Consider the following 18,860-nt stretch of genomic DNA (forward strand, 5'->3'; position numbering starts at 1 on the left):
ATAGTCGGACTAGCCTCCACGCACAGTTTGGGTTCCGGTTCAAGCCCTCTCGAGAGGGGCTGGACTCTCTTCCACTCTGGAGTTGCCCACGGAGGGAGGCGTCGAGCAGGTGTGGGTATACTTATTGCCCCCCGGCTGGGCGCCTGCACATTGGGGTTCACCCCGGTGAACGAGAGGGTAGCCTCCCTCCGCCTTCGGGTGGGGGGACGGGTCCTGACTGTTGTTTGTGTCTATGCACCAAACGGCAGCTCAGAGTACCCACCCTTCTTGGGGTCCCTGGAGGAAGTGCTGGAGAGCGCTCCTTCTGGGGACTCCATCGTTCTACTGGGTGACTTCAATGCTCACGTGGGCAATGACAGTGAGACCTGGAAGGGCGTGATTGGGAGGAACGGCCCCCCTGATCTGAACCCGAGCGGTGTTCTATTGTTGGACTTCTGTGCTCGACACGGATTTTCAATAATGAACACCATGTTCAAACATAAGGGTGTCCATGTGTGCACTAGGCACCAGGACACTCTAGGCCGCAGTTCGATGATCGACTTTGTAGTCGTGTCATCGGATTTGCGGCCGCATGTTTTGGACACTCGGGTGAAGAGAGGGGCGGAGCTGTCAACTGATCAGCACCTGGTGGTGGGTTGGCTCCGATGGTGGGGGAAGATGCCGGTCCGACCTGGCAGACCCAAACGCTCTGTGAGGGTCTGCTGGGAACGTCTGGCAGAATCTCCTGTCAGGAAGAGGTTCAACTCCCACCTCCGGCAGAGCTTTTCCCACGTCCCGGGGGAGGCGGGGGACATTGAGTCTGAGTGGACCATGTTCCGCGCCTCCATTGTTGAGGCGGCCGACCGGAGCTGTGGCCGTAAGGTCGTTGGTGCCTGTCGTGGCGGCAATCCCCGAACCCGCTGGTGGACACCGGCGGTAAGGGATGCCGTCAAGCTGAAGAAGGAGTCCTATCAGGCCGTTTTGGCCTGCGGGACTCCGGAGGCAGCTGACAGGTACCGGATGGCCAAGCGGAACGCGGCTTCGGCCGTTGCTGAGGCAAAAACCCGGGCGTGGGAGGAGTTCGGTGAGGCCATGGAGAATGACTTTCGGACGGCTTCGAGGAAATTCTGGTCCACCATCCGGCGTCTCAGGAGGGGGAAGCAGTGCAACGTCAACACTGTTTACAGTGGGGATGGTGTGCTGCTGACCTCGACTCGGGACGTCGTGAGTCGGTGGGGAGAATACTTCGAAGACCTCCTCAATTCCACCTACACGCCTTCCATTGAGGAAGCAGGGCCTGGAGACTCTGAGGCGGATTCTCCAATCTCTGGGGTCGAAGTCACTGAGGTAGTTAAAAAACTCCTCGGTGGCAAGGCCCCGGGGGTGGATGAGATCCGCCCGGAGTTCTTAAAGGCTCTGGATGTTGTGGGGCTGTCATGGCTGACACGCCTCTACAACGTTGCGTGGACATCGGGGACAGTGCCTCTGGATTGGCAGACTGGGGTGGTGGTTCCCCTCTTTAAGAAGGGGGACCGGAGGGTGTGTTCCAATTACAGGGGAATCACACTCCTCAGCCTCCCTGGTAAGGGTCTATTCAGGGGTGCTGGAGAGGAGGGTCCGTCGGGAGGTCGAACCTCGGATTCAGGAGGAGCAGTGTGGCTTTCGTCCTGGCCGTGGAACAGTGGACCAGCTCTACACCCTCGGCAGGATCCTCGAGGGTGCATGGGAGTTCGCCCAACCAGTCCACATGTGTTTTGTGGACTTGGAGAAGGCGTTCGACCGTGTCCCTCGGGAGCTTCTGTGGAGGGTGCTTTGGGAGTACGGGGTGCCGAGCCAACCGATAAGGGCGGTTCGGTCCCTGTATCACCGATGCCAGAGTCTGGTCCGCATTTCCGGCAGTAAGTCGGATTCGTTCCCAGTGAGGGTTGGACTCCGCCAAGGCTGCCCTTTGTCACCGATTCTGTTCATAATTTTTATGGACAGAATTTCTAGGCGCAGCCGAGGCGTTGAGGGGGTCCGGTTTGGGGACCTCAGCATCGCGTCTCTGCTTTTTGCAGATGACGTGGTGCTGTTGGCTTCTTCAGGCCGTGATCTCCAGCTCTCGCTGGAACGGTTCGCAGCCGAGTGTGAAGCGGTCGGGATGAGGGTCAGCACCTCCAAATCCGAGTCCATGGTCCTCGATCGGAAAAGGGTGGAATGCCCTCTCCGGATCGGGGATGAGATCCTGCCCCAAGTGGAGGAGTTCAAGTATCTTGGAGTCTTGTTCACGAGTGAGGGGAGGATGGAGCGTGAGATCGACAGGCGGATCGGTGCAGCGTCGGCAGTAATGCGGACCCTGTACCGGTCCGTTGTGGTGAAGAGAGAGCTGAGCCAAAAGGCAAAGCTCTCAATTTACCGGTCGATTTACGCTCCTACCCTCACCTATGGTCACGAGCTATGGGTCGTGACCGAAAGAACGAGATCTCGGATACAAGCGGCCGAAATGAGTTTTCTCCGCAGGATGTCCGGGCTCTCCCTTAGAGATAGGGTGAGAAGCTCGGTCATCCGGGAGAGACTCGGAGTAGAGTCGCTACTCCTCCACGTTGAGAGGAGCCAGATGAGGTGGCTCGGTCATCTTATCAGGATGCCTCCTGGACGCCTCCCTGGGGAGGTGTTCCGGGCATGTCCCACCGGTAGGAGACCCCGGGGACGACCCAGGACGCGCTGGAGAGACTATGTCTCTCAGCTGGCCTGGGAACGCCTTGGGATCCCCCGGGATGAGCTGGATGAAGTGGCTGGGGAGAGGGAAGTTTGGGAGTCCCTCCTAAAGCTGCTGCCCCCGCGACCCGACCCCGGATAAGCGGAAGAAGATGGATGGATGGATGGATGAATTTCGGAATATATTGAATGAACCTTGAATATATTGAATGAATTTCGGAATATATTGAATGAATTTCGGAATATATTGAATGAACTTCGGAATATATTGAATGAACTTCGGAATATATTGAATGAACTTCGGAATATATTGAATGAACTTCGGAATATATTGAATGAAACTTGACTGACGTCATCATTGCCGCCATCTTGTACATGCATTTTGTTGCTGCCGCAATTATGAACCAGTCAGCTCGCAATATCGTGTCAGCTATTCTTAGCAATGATGAAATTGTCAATGCACTGGCGAGTGCTTGTACCACCCAAAATCCCCCGAAGACACATGCCCAGCAATATCATGCTTTGGACGAAGAAGTCCAGGCTGCTTTTAATCGGGGCAGACCTGGGCGCACAACAGACCAGGCTTCTGTTAATCATCGCAACCTCAGTTTGCCATCGACCTCACAGCAGTGCCCCACAACAGCCCCCCTGTACAATCTACGCCCATTCACTAGAAAGGGCCCAAGACAGAAGAGGTAAGAATAGGTAGGGTTAATTTAAACCGCACGTTGAGCGTGGTCCGTGAAAATATTGTCTGACATTAAACCGGTCCGTGGTGCAAAAAAGGTTGTGGACTGCTGCGTTATGGCACTGCGCTCCGGCGCGGCACTTGTAGAGGTTAGAGAATGGAAAGCTGCAGCGGTTGCATGGGTTGCATGAACTAAAAGAGAAGCTGTTCATATAGATATCATTAGAATCACCCACAACCATGCAGGCTGAATATTTAATTTAGTATTGAACGCAGGCTATTTGATGGACGGCGACACATTGTCACGTTGCTCACACAGCGGACTGCGGACATACAGACAAATGTATGTGAGATTATGCCTGGCGGAGATTATTGCTATGGAACTAATTTTTGTTTACAGTATTCCATGGTTAATTATTTTCATAATGCATACAGTGCAGTTTTTACCTTTCCTTTACCAGTACTGTAAATATGGAAGAGTATTAGGGCCACTGAATATTTTTTTTAATGGGGAACTTTTTTTTTTAAATTCATTCTACAAAAAAAGTCAGAACTCTGACTGTATACTGTAAAAGTTAAAGTCAGCCCAAAGAAAATTACTTTTAGAAAAAAAAACTCTCTTTCAAGATGCCTGTATTTTATGTGTGAGGCCTTCTGATGGATGGTTTTGTGTTCCTATTTTGTGTGGACTGGTTCATTGTCAATTTAGTATCACTGGGAAATGTACATACCTGACTTGTCATGTCGTGGGCAGTAACTAGTACATGTACCCAATTGTTCTTAAATAAAGATTTCAGGTCTTTGCCAGGCCTTTACTTGAGCATTTGCATTGCATGATACTTTATAATTCTACTTCACTACATCTCAGTTTGTGTCAGTTTAGGGGTCCGGAAGTGGAAAAGTTTGAGAACCCTATGCTTTTAACAGTACAACTGAAAGAGTCAAACTCTTACTGTATATACTTTTATTTGAAAAGAACTGAATACTTCATCCACAATTGAATATAAAATGCATGGCACTTACAGTATCTATATGGCGATACATCATATGAAACTTACAGTATCAAAGTCAAAGTCAGCTTTATTGTCAATTTCTCCACATGCCAAAGACACACAAAGAAACCAAAATTTCGTTCCCCCCTATCCCACGGTGACAAGACATGGCTCACAACAGACAAACAAGTAAACAAGTATAACAAAAGCGTGCTGAATAAATAATGAATAAATAACACAACAAATAAATAAATAAGAGGAGCAAAAAAAAAAAAAAAAGGAGCAAGTGCGCGTACAGCAGACATTCCCGAAAATAGCGCAACAGTGCCGCATGCTACGCAGAAGGGGGTAGCGAGTTCAGGGCCCTAACAGCCTGGAGAAAGAATATCTATATGGTGATACATCATATGAAAGAATAGTATGTTATGAGAAAATCTTAGGTCCTTTGACCTGTACACTCCTTTTGTCCATTATCCCTTAAACGATTAAAACTCAAATTACTTATTTATATCCAGGTCTGTGACAATATATTATATCACAGTAGTGGAACAACTGAATTACTAATGCTAGTAGACTATCTCTCAAGTAGGTCACATGCTCTGACAAAAAGTTCAATTCCATGATTTCCATCATCAGTGAAGGGGTTGATGGGCCTTAACTCCACATCCCACTGGTGATCATAAGGGGGTTGCACAGGCACACGATTGAGTGGCCTTTGATCCTGAGGAAGTTGGAGCATTCCCATTGTCCACAGCTGCAGTGGGGACCGACTCGCCATTGTCCTCAAGCTGTGGTTGTTCCACTGGATCACAAACTCATCCACAGATCTGTTTATTCTAGGAAGATAAACATGTTGAAGAGCTGTAATGTGAAGAGGGTCAGTGCTGTCTAAAACTCTGACATATTCCATGAAGAGGAAAAGGTCTTTATAGTATGCTGACACAACCCTGTTTACTTCTGCCCACAGTCTTTCGATCCTTTGATTATGCACACTACGTCCAACTATGAAACTTCCTCTGTTTGTTCCTCGATTTGCAATCATGAACCGTGCAACATCAATGTTCTCGCTACCAGCATCACCCCTGACATGGTGTGGCAGTCCAAATACATTCACAGCACCCTGGAAAAGATGCAAGGCAGTCGATGCTCGGTTGTCTGTGCAACATCTCAGAAAGGTAATGCAGCGACTGTAGCCATCAACTGCACCATGATAGACAAATCCCCATGGATTTAATTTGTGGTTTGTGTCAATATGCCTGAAATAAGAAGAAATGTATTATTATTTCTGTTTTTGATATTGTTATTATTAATATTATTATCATTATTATTGTTGTTGTTGTTATTATTATGATTATTATTGTAATAGACAACACTGGATGTACATAAAAATGTAACTTCATTGATTTTGCTGTAAGACTATTTGTACTTGGTAATAAGAATGTTCCAATCTCGGATGTAATGCGCCTCATGTACTAAGGCTACAAGTCCTCTGCTGCAGATGCAGTTCAACTCCTGCCTGCGACCCTTTGCTGCGCATTATTGACCAGCTAGGATTAAATAACTAATGTTAATCAAATTTATAAAACACATACCACACTTCATTTGGGGAAGAGACATTGTAGACCCTCCGTTGAATTGCCCTTCGTCCTCTCAAGGCTCGCCCCACTGGATCCACTGCCCTTAAACGCTCCCGTACCCGCCAACGCTGAACTCTGATTCCTCTCCCTCTCAAACTACCAGTGACATAGGTCTCTCCAGAACCGGGGGTTTGTCTGATAATATCAGCAATAAGACGATCGAGATCGTCATTTGTAATGTCAGTAAAACTCCCATAATCCATCAGACCGAGTTGTGTCCTGTAGTTGTACAGAGTTCGGATATTTACAGACAGCATCCGAGATATGGTGATCCAGCTAAACCCTAAATCTCGCATGTAAATCAGCTGAGCAGCTGGTATGTTGTACCTTCAAAGAGAAAAAATAAAGTAAAAACAAATGTGTTAATGTGTTTATTCACATGTGAATGAATTGTCTTATTCCTATAGCAAGTACCTTGCAGCCTATAATATTTTTTTATGTGATGATAAATAATAATAAGTTTGTAAGTAGATATTATTCTTGAGCTGCATTAGCCTAGATCCCCATACACTTGTTTAAATATTACTTACCTCAGCCTTCCTCTCTGAGATGCAGAATGTGTGCCCATGTCATGCGGTCGTCCATCAACTTCCAGCTGGACTGTTATTTCCGCCAACATCTCGTTTAGAGACTCGTAGAGTCGTTCAAGAAGGACGCATAATGTTCTTTCAGCAATGTTTTGTTGAACATTATTACTCATAAGCACTATGAATGACGCAATAATGGAGATATGATCCTCAATGTGACGAGATACAGTCTCCAAACTGTTAGTGTCATTTGGAGTACAACCTATAGCAAAAATTTTATCCAGTTCAGTAAAGTACTGGAATATTTCAGCTGATGCCATTTTATTAAGCCAGCAAATTCTGAAGGCTGCCACCTGACTTGACTTGGTTTTAGTACAACTTCATTCAATATATTCCAAAGTTCATTCAATATATTCCGAAGTTCATTCAATATATTCCGAAGTTCATTCAATATATTCAAGGTTCATTCAATATATTCCGAAATTCATTCAATATATTCAAGGTTCATTCAATATAATCCGAAGTTCATGCAATATATTCAAGGTTCATTCAATATATTCAAGGTTCATTCAATATATTCCAAAGTTCATTCAATATATTCAAGGTTCATTCAATATATTCCAATGTTCATTCAATATATTCAAGGTTCATTCAATATAATCCGAAGTTCATTCAATATATTCAAGGTTCATTCAATATATTCAAGGTTCATTCAATATATTCCGAAATTCATTCAATATATTCCGAAATTCATTCAATATATTCAAGGTTCATTCAATATATTGCGAAGTTCATTCAATATATTCAAATATTAATTTCCTGAACGGCATGCCATATATATATATATATATATATATATATATATATATATATATATATATATATATATATATATATATATATATATAATATATATACAGATACATATTAGATATAAAATATCTCATAATAAAATCAATGATTATCATATAATTATCACATAATCATTATGAGTTTTAACTCATAATGACTTACCATGGCAGGGCGGCTCGGTGGCGCACTGGGTAGCACGTCCGCCTCACAGTTAGGAGGGTGCGGGTTCGATTCCACCTCCGGCCCTCCCTGTGTGGAGTTTGCATGTTCTCCCCGGGCCCGCGTGGGTTTTCTCCGGGCACTCCGGTTTCCTCCCACATTCCAAAAACATGCTTGGTAGGCCGATTGAAGACTCCAAATTGTCCCTAGGTGTGAGTGTGAGTGCGATTGGTTGTCTGTCTCTGTGTGCCCTGCGATTGGCTGGCAACCAGTTCAGGGTGTCCCCCGCCTACTGCCCGATGACGGCTGGGATAGGCTCCAGCACGCCCGCGACCCCCGTGGGGACTAAGCGGTTCAGAAAATGGATGGATGGACTTACCATGGCATTTTTTTATTCCCAACATTAAGTTTTTTCCCTTTCCCTTTTCTTTTTCACTGGCGGACACGGGCTGACATGGGCTGACGTGATTTATCCAATGAAGATCAAGAAAGTTCAACGGTCTTGCTTTGAATGGCCAATCACGTCAAAGTAAACGGGACAAATCGCGATCACGGCGATTGCACCTCTGGCTCCCACAACAACATTTCTTACACTTTTGTGCTGTGTTTTTTGTTGTGTTTCTATGTGTTTGCGTCGTCTGTGTTCATTTGTTTCAGTTTGGCAGCGAAAACGACTCCGAGAGAGCGCTGTTTTTCTTTAACTGACCAGATTCTCTTTTTTAAAAACTTACTGAAGCACTAGCGACAGTACGACGGTCGTTACTGTGTCGTTATTGTATATTTTTCTGCTGCGCGCGGGAGAAGATTATTTTCCCGCCTGTTTTTTTCCTCCACCTTCTGCCTCCGTGTTGGTTTTCCTCCTGGCGGCTCCACCACCAAGCACACGTCGGGACGTCCAGAAACTCGGTAACTAGGCCTACTATCACTAAAAGTAATAAAATAAAACAGTAATACACAAGAAGTAATCAGTTTGCTTGCCATCAAAATTAATTGCTCATGCAAATACTGTAATTTCACCACAGCTTCAATCCCTGCATTTGTTCGTCATTTGAGGATTCACAGAAATGTAGCTAACTTCAGATTTCCATGTGGGGTAGCAGAATGCTTTGCCACTTTTTACACACGTGGCGCCCTTCAAGTTCACATGTACCGATCTCGCAAGAGGACAGCTCAACCCGGACTTGAAAGGCAAATTGATGGAGTTGACTTGGCTTCCACTGTTGAAGGTTGTAGCTTTGTCAGCTCGATCAACTCTTACACATTTCCGGCAAAAAAGACAACTTGTGGGGCAGGATCAGCCTATTTCTGGGTTGAACCACACCCACTTCCGGGTTAAGCCCCATTCAGAGTACGGATGTTGATAATCTAGTTGATTGAACAGATACAGATAATGGTGTACTCACTCATCCCTAGTAGCCAACTCGTTTGTCATTGCTGCTATTTCAGCTTGCTTGCTATACATGTGTCACTTTTTGTTCATCTTTCACCAACTCAGTTACTATATCTGCTCCTTTTATCTGTTATATGTACTGCTTGGAAGATATGTATACTCCCTGCCCTGTTTTTACAGTCATTCATCTGAAGCAGATCATTTATAAAATGGATTGCTGTGATATATGATTTTTGTAATGTCTGACTTTAAGGAGAGACAATCCTGACTGCAAAAAAGTGGATGCTGTCGATCGAGGGGAGGGTCATAATCCCACCTGCTGCTCACCTGGCTGACTTCACCACTTCCTTGGCCACTCTCTTCGTTACTGTTTTCAACCTAGAGTATCAGGTGGAAGCCTGCACAACATTGGAGTTTATTCAAAGGTATTAACTGATGAAATTATATACCTAACTTTATTCCCACTGGCATTTTCTATATCTCTCTTCTATAAGTGTTATTCAGGCAGTATTATCACCCCTTAATAGTAAAATAAATGTAATGCAAGTATAAAATACTGCAATATTTTATTTATTTAATTGAAACAATTTATTTTTATCGATTCTTTTAATTAATCCCCCCGCAATCACAGTTGTGATTTGCTAATTGATTACTCGTTGACATGTACATAATGTCTCAACCTCTAACTCCTATACTCATTTCATAGGTTTTTGGTCAGAACTAATCCTGACTCCACCAAGTGCAGTGACAAGGAGCAGATGAGCCGGAAGACTTCATACATGAACCCCCATGTGATCTCCTTCATCAGGGACTTCATGGAGTTCGATTGGCTAACTGACTAGGTACAGGTGAGGTTCAGATAATAACTTTTGCATAGAAAGTTCAAGATGGTTTATTTAAAGAAGTCATCTCAAATAGTTATGTTAACTCATGTGGTTGTTTTTTCCCCCCATTCATTCTTAATGGCACATTCAACATTTCACATTTACGTCGTTCCAGTTTGAATTTTTTTTTCTCCGATTTAACTTGCGACATATTCCAATCGATTTTTAACCGTCTCACGAGTAATCGTTACATCCCACTAATAATATAACTCCAACCTTGCTAATTGCATGAGTGTTCCTGCAGCCAGTGACACACTTCCTATCAGGAACAAGTATATTAACATGACACCGACATCACCATCATAATTCTTAATGTGTTTTCTTCTTTAATTTCAGGGCTCCTGTTTTGTCCAAGCCCAAGGAAGTTTTGTCTAAAAGGTTTGGTAATGTGCTTTATGTTCCTGTTCATCAAAAAAATACATAATCCCGTTAACACATTTTTTGTCTGTAGTTAATTGAAATATTTTAGAATATGGGTCATTCTATTAATGATTAATATTAAATCACTGATTCAGCATTTAAATTGTACAGTGAGAAACTTAATTTACAATGATTACCTACTGTTAATAGTACTGCATTGCCATATACAATACTGTTGTATGTATTGTATGTTACGTTGTATGTTGTAATGACCACTTCATTTGTTTGTACAGTAAATAAACCAGTAATGTAAACGCAACTGAAATCACAGTATTTCATTGATATTCATTCTGCAGTTAAACATCTAATACTGTAAATGCAACTGACATCACAGTATTTAACTGTTATGTAGCATACAGTTAAACTACCTAATACTGTATATACAACCAAGACCACAGTATTTAACTGTTTTTTGCTTTACAGTAAATACACCAATACTGTAAAGTACATCTACTGTAATATGTTTTTTACAGTAAGTTACTGGTTAATTGCTGCCAGTTAATTACTGTAAAATGTTCTTACAGTTAAGTTACTGGTTAATTGCTGCCAGTTAATTACTGTAAAATATTTTTACAATAGGTTACTGGTTAATTGCTGCCAGTTAATCACTGTAAAATGTTTTTACAATAAGTTACTGGTTAATTGCTGCCAGTTAATTACTGTAAAATGTTTTTACAATAAGTTGCTGGTTAATTGCTGCCAGTTAATCACTGTAAAATGTTTTTACAATAAGTTGCTGGTTAATTGCTGCCAGTTAATTACTGTAAAGTTTACCGGAATTTTTTTTACAGTGTTTCTTTTATTTATTTAATATGTAAATATACTTGTCTCCTTATGTACTTTATTCAATGAGGTTTGAGCATATCTGTTTTTGTAGCTAGGCAGGACTTTTTGTATTTCGACCCCATTCCTTCAGAGTTAAAGGCAATCTTTTAAACTTTGCGCATCTGCCGGATGTAAAAAATAAAAAAAGAAAACCGTGACACACTCCTCTTGCAGTCTTTTTACCAATCCAAAGCGTGTCAAGCATGTATGTGCGCTTAGCTAATGCGGTCCGACGTAACGACTGCGCCGTAAATTTGCAAAATTAGAACGTCGGCTTTTTATTGAAGGCTTTTACAGAGGTGTTGATTTTTATTTAGTCATTAGTCATTTGGAAGGCTTTATTCACCCATTTTACTGACCCGGCTGCAAAACACAGCAAAATTCTGCTCCGCGTATCTTTCTCGAGGGATTCGTGGCCAGGGCACGGAAAATGTTTCATGGAACAAGACCGAGTTGAAGAAAAATAGAGAACAATATCAAATTCAGTTAATTTCCCAAGTTTTTAAACCTTAGATATCATTTACGAAATTATTTTGATCTCTAATTTCATAAGATCACATTTTTGTATACAAAACTGTTCTTGAAATTTAAATTTTATGACTTTTCTCAAAGGACTGCAATTTTAGTCTCTTAGAAAGCCTTTGCAGAAAAAAATGACCCCCCCGACCAAATTCTCTAATGTGCCTTCATTGGTGGAAAATGACACCTTTCTCACAAAAAAAAACCCTCTGCAACTTAAGATTTTCAGTTTTTTATTTAAAAAGCAAATTTTGCACAAGTGTTTCTCTTCAATCCACAAAAATGTTTTGCATGTCCAACTTGACACAAGTCGCTCTGTCCCGGTGACACGATGACTGACGGCCATCTTGACTGCCGCTGACCCGGCGACAGAGCGGTCGCCACCCAGCGCACAGAGGGGCCAGTGTGAGACCCCCACCACCCTCTTCGCCACACTTCAAGAGGGGCCTTAGTGACCCTTTGCAAACACTTCAAAGGAGACTCTGGCCCCTTCGGACAACTCTGCAGGGGACACCATCCAGGCAAGAAATGGGAATTGAGGTCCATTCTTGAGTCAACAGTGATGGACAGCCTCGACTGAAGCTCTCAGGTGAGACGGACTCAAGCGATGGCTTCACAAGGCCGTTGTCGGATCGGGTGACAGCTGCCACTTCCTGCCTTTATCCTGCAACAGGAACTGGCTGCGTTCCCGTGCGTGTGTCCGCATGGGTGTGTGTGCGGTGTCCGGGCAACGGGCCCAGGTGCGGCGAATCCTAGGTGCTTCCCCAGCCAACACAATGGCGGACGTGTGCAAATACACACAAGTAAAGGGAGAGCGACGGGTATCCGAGAGGACACCTGTTGGGCACCTGCGCCACACACGAGCCACACGCACTAAAACAAAACCTTGATTTGCTCCGGCCACTAATAACAATGCAGGATATTTTATCATTGCTTTGTGATGTTTATTAAGGACTATTGATTGTGTTCATAACGACTTGTTGATCGGCTTGTATGCACAATTGTTTGTCGTCTATTTGTTCTTTATTAGAATCTTCCAAGCATTTCAGTCAAGTAGACATGCAAGCTAATGACACACAAAACAATGAGGCGTTTGCCAGCGTTGCATTAGCTTGGTTGGCTTGGACGCTTTCCACCGTGCCCTCGCGTGCCAGCCGGGACGTTGATACGAGAGCGTGGCTTACACCTTTATAGCTGTGCCAAAGAGAATGGGCAGGCCATAAAAATCAACGCGATAGGTTGTAATATCCATTATTTTTTAAGAGCTGAAGATAATGACTACACCTGCTTTTAACTGCACCGGTATAGCAAAAAAAAAAACTTCAATGACACTGAAACAGAAAATAAGAGAAACAAAGATAAAATCAAATTTCTGGAAAGTGTTTTTTTTTTTTTTTTTTTAAATTACATTTATTTCAAAGAGGTATATCATTTGATAACTAAAGAATATGCACTATTCAATTTGCCTTTGTCCATCTTTTTTCATGTTTTCTCATCACATTTGTTTTTGTTCGATAAGGCCTTTTTTTTCTCATATTACATTTAATGACAACTTTATATTGAAAAAATGTCTTCTCACAAAGACTTTGTTCCTTGTACTTTTGCGACATTTCTTTTTTATTTCAGTGCAGCCAAACACTCAATGGGAAGAAGCGCTATGAAACCGTGGGACGTGGGTTAAAATGAGCCAATAAGACGATGGTTCAAAATAACGTCTTGGCTTATTTTCAACCGTGCAGGTTTAGGTGAGGGCTGTATTTTACGAAGATGTACTTAATCAAGTGTCCGGCCTGTATAAATCAGTCATGAAGCACACAACTCTTATGGCATTCCGGAGAATTCCTGATAAGCTTCCAGGTAGATGTCTGGAAGGTCTATTAAGTCGACTTATCGTGTTGTTGCGACTGAAGAGGAAGCGGATGGATGAAAGGGTGTCAGCTTCTCATAATGGTTCCTTTGACACGCGGCCTTTTACGGGAGGTGACGAGGTCATGGGAGAGCGCTCATGGCGGGATAATGAAGGCATTGACGGAGCGAGGCGTTGTCGTCACCCGTCCCTGGCATTCAAATGAAAGCGGCGCATTTGCCATGCTAATTCAGGTAGAAACGCGCAATCGCTATTCCGCGCATGGATTCCAATCTGGCACGTCTTCACCAGGGCGGCCAAGGGGGGAGGAGCGGCGGAACTCGACGGCAAAAGTGATTGTCTCCTGCGCCGTAACGGCAGATTTACATTTTTCTCGGAGTGAACGTGACTCCGCGATATTACTTCAGAAGACCTGCGGGTATAGCCGCTCCCAACCATTGTGCTGCCGGAAATGATCCCTCATGACCATTTGGTTTTCACAAAATTATTATTTACATTGGAACCTCGGTTGTCGCGATGAATCCATTCAGTCAGACTAAAACCAAACTGTGTGAAAACCAAAGCAATATCTCCCATAGAAAATCGTGGGCATCCAATTTATATGTTCCACATATTTGGGAAAAATACGTCAGGAAGGTAGAAGCGTCGCTACTCATGTTTTTCAACAAGTTATTTTCTCACTTTCTTTATCAATTGGCTGTTTAAAAAAAAAAAGAAAAAAAAATACACATGTCAACAGACGGCGATGTGGATTCCACAATGCAAGCTTTCATCAGCAACTCAAGGCAACGATAAACCTCCCACTTGCTTGGCCTAACATCCTTTCAAAAGTCAGTCGTTCACAACAAAAGCAATGCTTTGTGTTGTGAGTATGACTGCTAAGTCAAACTGCATGTTTTTATTTTGAAGGCCTATGATGGCAAATGTTGTCCCGCAGCCAGGTAGGCTTGTTATTTCTTTGAGTTAGTCAAAAGCTGACTGGAATACACCCTGCCCTCTGTTGGACCCTTTGTACAAAAATGTACGCAAGGCTTTGGATGAACATGCATTGATGTCGGGAAACCAATGGCCAAGACATGCATTTGTGTTGTACAAAATTTAGATGACATTTTTTCATGATTGAAGGCCTCTATATTGCTAGGATTGTGTGATGTGGGTATACCTAATGAAGTGTCTGGAAGACTGCTGACATCACTTCCTGTGATCTGTACACAAGGAAGTCTCCCACGGACGACCGCCTTCAATCCACATCCATGTCCATGTTAATCTCATTACTGAGGTTGAGGTAAAAAAAAACGTAGACGCAGACCACAAAGAACAAGATAGCCACCACCACCAGGAAGGCGTCCTGAGAAGACACAAGACGTATCGCAAGTTCCACTGATGTGCCCCCAGTTTGCACATTTGGAAACGGAGCGCCACGTACACATACGATGTCGCTTTGGTGTATTTGACGAAGGAGCTGAGGGGGAACTCACCTCAATTTTAGAGTCTGCCTGCAATCACAGAATCGAAAAGAGACATGACCCACTTTTTGCTCCTGTATTGTTTAATTGTCCCTTTCCGCACGAGTGGCGGTCCACTTGATGACGAGTACCGCTCGCTCTTGCTCTTCATCAGCTCCACTTTGAGGAGGGCCACTCCGACTTTATCCACTTTTTCTTTAACTGCCAAACAAACTTGCTCATCAGCACTGGAGAGCTTGGAGGACTTCAAAAGGCTGATTGGGGCTTGCTCAACAACAACACGAGGCAAACTGGGCCACAGCGACAGCACAGGCACATTTAAAAAAAAAAAAGGGGGAAAAAAAACATCTGCAAGGCAGAACAACTTTTTTTACTTGCTGTTTAGGCAGTCAACTTATCGGGCCGGTCTCAAAATTGTCTGACATTAAATGTGGCTCACCCTTTGAGGATTAAGTTGTGCTTCAGATAAAGGAGTTCCGGCTTCTAGCATGTCATGATTGGTGCAAGTCCACCATCTCCAGTTTTACGGTCCAGCTGCAGCTAGCAATTGCAATGCCTGTGTTTCTGTCAACGCAGCACACGGCAAGTTTTGCACAAGTCACTGGCGACCAATGATCTCTCTCTCTCTCTCTCTGTCTCTCTCTCTCTCTCTCTCTCTCTCGCTCTCCATCTCTCTCTCTTCATGCCAAGTGGTCCAGACGGCCCCGCTAGCAGCGCAGCCGCCAGACAGGCTGTCCTGGCAGCTGCTGATTCCTCATGGTGCTATGTCGGGTTGGCGCTACACGGAGGGAGGCCAGCTGCCTCCGCAAGATGGGACGACGGGCGCGGATGATGTGGAAGGAGAACACCAAGGTCAAAACATGACCCCCAATTCTTGAACACTAACCAACAAAAGCCGAACCGTTTAGCTAAGACTTCAGCCACAACGCAAACGGCTAATGCTAAAGCCTCAACGCTCGCCCCAAACGACTCTATCTCATCAAGGCTGAAATTGCTGTCACGGCACTTGAGGCCAAAGAAGTCCAAGACTCTTTTTTTTAATAGGCTCCGTTTGTCCTGGAGGTATTTTTAATCCAAGGGGCTCCTTGTCTTCTTGTCAAAACATGAATAATTCACGGGCCGTATCAATATTTCAAGATACCGACTCATCTAATTGGATTAAAGACGTGCTTAATGAAGCCCCGCCATGTCTATGTGATGCACATGTTTAAAAAAGATGACCATTTCATCACGGCCGTGCATTTCAGCCTTTCATCATTTATGAAGAAAGGCGAGCGATATTTCATACGGCGGATGGGAACAATATGTGCTATATTTGCACTCGATTACAGCGCACAGGGACTTGCTCCTTTCTTGAATCCAACTTTTTTTTCCCAACCTTGATTAAAGAAATTCAATCTCACCTTGAATCCGGACGAGTTCTTCTTGGCTTCCGCTTTGAGCCGTGTGGCCTTCAGGACAGACTTTGTCTTTTTGTAGTCCTGCTTACCTGCAAAATATTTTTGAGCATTTATTGATTGTTTTGGTATCTATGATGGTTGATTTCTAAAGGGGGAACCCACCAATTTGTTTTCTGTATTGATCCACTGGTAGGTTGGTGGCACTGGCGTCCTTCTTCCCCATTCTTCTTCAGCTAGAAAAAAACATACACAAATGAATGGAAGTGTACAAAAAAAAGGAAATTATCTGTAATATTTTTAATACAAAAAACAGTCGAGTTTTTGTATTTTGTATTAAGGAAGTTGTGTTATAGTTGCTCTTTGCAGATAATAAATAATGTGTATGCATTGTTGACATTGATGCTATTCATTAGCTTGTCCGTGGCATTTCCCTTGAGGTGTTAGCAAAAATGTTGAAAGGGAATTTCGCTAGTCTGGCTGCTTGTTTGATTCACAACATTACAGGAAAGAAATCTGTCACTGCCAAGTAGTTGGTTGGTGAGAAAAAAATACACGGGACATATGGTTCATTTGCGAGGTGGGATTGCGTTCATTTTCGTCACCTTTTGGGAGACGCGCGATCCATCTCATTGACGCCACAGTCCCATTCGAGCCGCTCGCTCCACTTTGATTAGCTCAACAGCTCCACCGGGCTAAAAATAAACTGCGGGGGGGGGGCTCTAATTAGCCAAATGTTAGCATTGGAGGAAGACCATTTTTCCTCAAATCTTGGTCAGGGTAGGGGGTGTTTATTGACTCAACCGCGGTTATCTATAAAGAGGTGTCTATTTAGGAGGGAAATGTGCCAGCGGGACATGAATTACAGAGTGGCAGCACTTTTTTTCTGCAGTAAAACGAAAAATGAGTTACCTGATGGCGGAGAAATATTTAGTGTCGATTTTTCAAGACAATATTTTGACAGGGGGAGAATCATTCAAGTTACATATTAATTGGTAAAATTAACATTTTCTTTTAGAAAGGTAATTACAGGCACCGCTCTGCTATTTTTTTTTCCTGAGGTGAAAAAAGGAGAAATCTATTTGAAAAGAGGTGGTATTAACTGTATACAGTAGTAGGTGTTCATTTTGTGGTCATTATTATCAACTATTTGGCCATCAATTATCACAACTTTCTCAACTTTTATACGAATAAAGAGATTCTTGCTTTTCCCCTACTTAGGTTAAAAAAAAATAGCAAAGGCACTTATTTGTTCATATTAACAGCAGATAGCAGTGGGTGTTTATGTGAAAGTGGTGGAGCGCGCAGAATGATGCCTTTTTGTGGGAGACACATTGGTAGTCAGAGCAAATAACGCGAAAAACAGTTTGGAGCTGTTTTAACGTCTAAACATCACCCCGCAGTTACCATTCGTTGAATTTGCAGAGATATTCACAGTCAGTGATCTTTTCACTTATTACAGCGCTCCGTAGACGAGGTAACAGCTGGAACGCCGGGTGGACATGAGAATCAACAAAAACAAACAAACAAAAAGGCGTTTGATTGCACTTTGCTCTTCTTTTCTTGCAAAACGCCAGCGTAGCACTGCAGCGTTTTCCGGGTTTACACTTCACCGGGGAGGGGTCACGGGCGTTTCGTCCAATCAAATACGGATATCGATGGTGTCCGCCAATAGGAAGCGTGAATGGCAGTAAAGAGGCAGCTTTCCTTGCAAAAGGGCGTCAATACAAAATTAAAAGCGCATTTCCGTCTGTTTCTTTCCAAGTAACTTGAGTCTCACAAAAAACAAAAACAATCAGAACATTTTTAAAGAAAAAAAAAACGCAATTACCTTGAGATAAAATGGCCTCCAGCAGCAGAACAACGTGAGTTCTCACATCCAATCAGTGCTGAAATTGAAGAGGACCATTATCTCTGTTTTTGCTAAAATAGCGTACGATGGACATTATTGTAATGCGTTTACAATCAGATGCTTTAAAATATTTAAAAGAAAAGGGAAATAAGATGAGACCGTATAGAAACTGCTCAAAAATCCCTTAATCAAAGGTATGGGAAACATGTTTTCAGCCTGAATTTAAAAGGATTTATACTTGAAGATGATTTGCATTTTGTTGGCAATTTGTTTGCAGCATAAATCTGGGCTTCACTAATTGAGACATATATATATATATATATATATATATATATATATATATATATATATATATATATATATATATATATATATATTACGGCTGACTAGCTCAATCAGTAAGTGACATGACTTACAAACGGAAGACCCGGGTTCGATTCCCGGCAGGGGCACAATATGAGCAATGAGCGATTACCTTACCAGCAGTCAGTGTGGGTCCTTAGGCAAGACCCTTAATGATACCGCCTACCTCAGAGATAATGAGAGTACAAGAAACGAAAGACATGCCGGCTCAGACGTCGCCCGGACAAACAAGGTCTGCGTCAGGTGCTGGGGAACCAGAGCACCCTGATGAAAAATGGGCTACTGGAACAAGACACAAATGGGCGAGATGCGAGAATAAGGATCTGTTGGAATGCTACTACTTCAG

At 43.3% G+C, this 18,860-nt stretch overlaps 1 protein-coding gene and 1 long non-coding RNA gene across 8 annotated transcripts; one reads left to right on the top strand and one right to left on the bottom strand.

The window, feature by feature from the left end:
• Positions 1-3,001: 3,001 nt before the first annotated feature.
• triqk (triple QxxK/R motif containing) lies at positions 3,002-17,908 on the bottom strand. 5 transcript variants are annotated; one of them, XR_011085868.1, is made up of 6 exons: positions 17,707-17,908; positions 16,465-16,535; positions 16,306-16,391; positions 14,915-14,932; positions 14,599-14,784; positions 3,002-6,320 (listed from the first exon to the last, which is right to left on the bottom strand). XR_011085868.1 is itself a non-coding variant. In XM_049750850.2 (5 exons), the coding sequence occupies exons 2-5, from the start codon at positions 16,523-16,525 to the stop codon at positions 14,677-14,679; spliced, it is 273 nt and encodes a 90-aa protein (XP_049606807.1). In that variant the 5' UTR covers positions 16,526-16,535; positions 17,707-17,908; the 3' UTR covers positions 11,786-14,676. The 5 variants fall into 5 exon arrangements, 2 of the variants coding, with proteins under 2 accessions (XP_049606807.1, XP_049606808.1); XR_007487805.2 differs by lacking the exon at positions 3,002-6,320 and adding an exon at positions 11,786-12,763; XR_011085867.1 differs by lacking the exon at positions 3,002-6,320 and adding an exon at positions 11,786-12,900.
• LOC125986924 (uncharacterized) lies at positions 7,543-10,490 on the top strand. Of its 3 annotated transcripts, none has more exons than XR_011085871.1 (4): positions 7,543-8,899; positions 8,978-9,346; positions 9,628-9,763; positions 10,142-10,490. It is a non-coding gene; the product is annotated as an uncharacterized lncRNA (long non-coding RNA). The 3 variants fall into 3 exon arrangements; XR_011085870.1 differs by having other exon boundaries at positions 7,543-8,437; positions 9,175-9,346; XR_011085869.1 differs by having other exon boundaries at positions 7,543-9,346.
• Positions 17,909-18,860: the final 952 nt, after the last annotated feature.

The sequence above is a fragment of the Syngnathus scovelli genome, chromosome 19 (assembly GCF_024217435.2).
Source record: "Syngnathus scovelli strain Florida chromosome 19, RoL_Ssco_1.2, whole genome shotgun sequence".
NCBI lineage: Eukaryota > Metazoa > Chordata > Actinopteri > Syngnathiformes > Syngnathidae > Syngnathus > Syngnathus scovelli.

What these genes read in the sequence shown, in the direction of transcription:
- triqk (XM_049750850.2), bottom strand. Translation starts at nt 16,525, where the DNA reads ATGGGGAAGAAGGACGCCAGTGCCACCAACCTACCAGTGGATCAATAC. An exon ending in TCAATACAGAAAACAAATTG is followed by an intron (nt 16,392 to 16,464) that starts GTGGGTTCCCCC and finishes AATATTTTGCAG; the next exon opens with GTAAGCAGGACTACAAAAAG.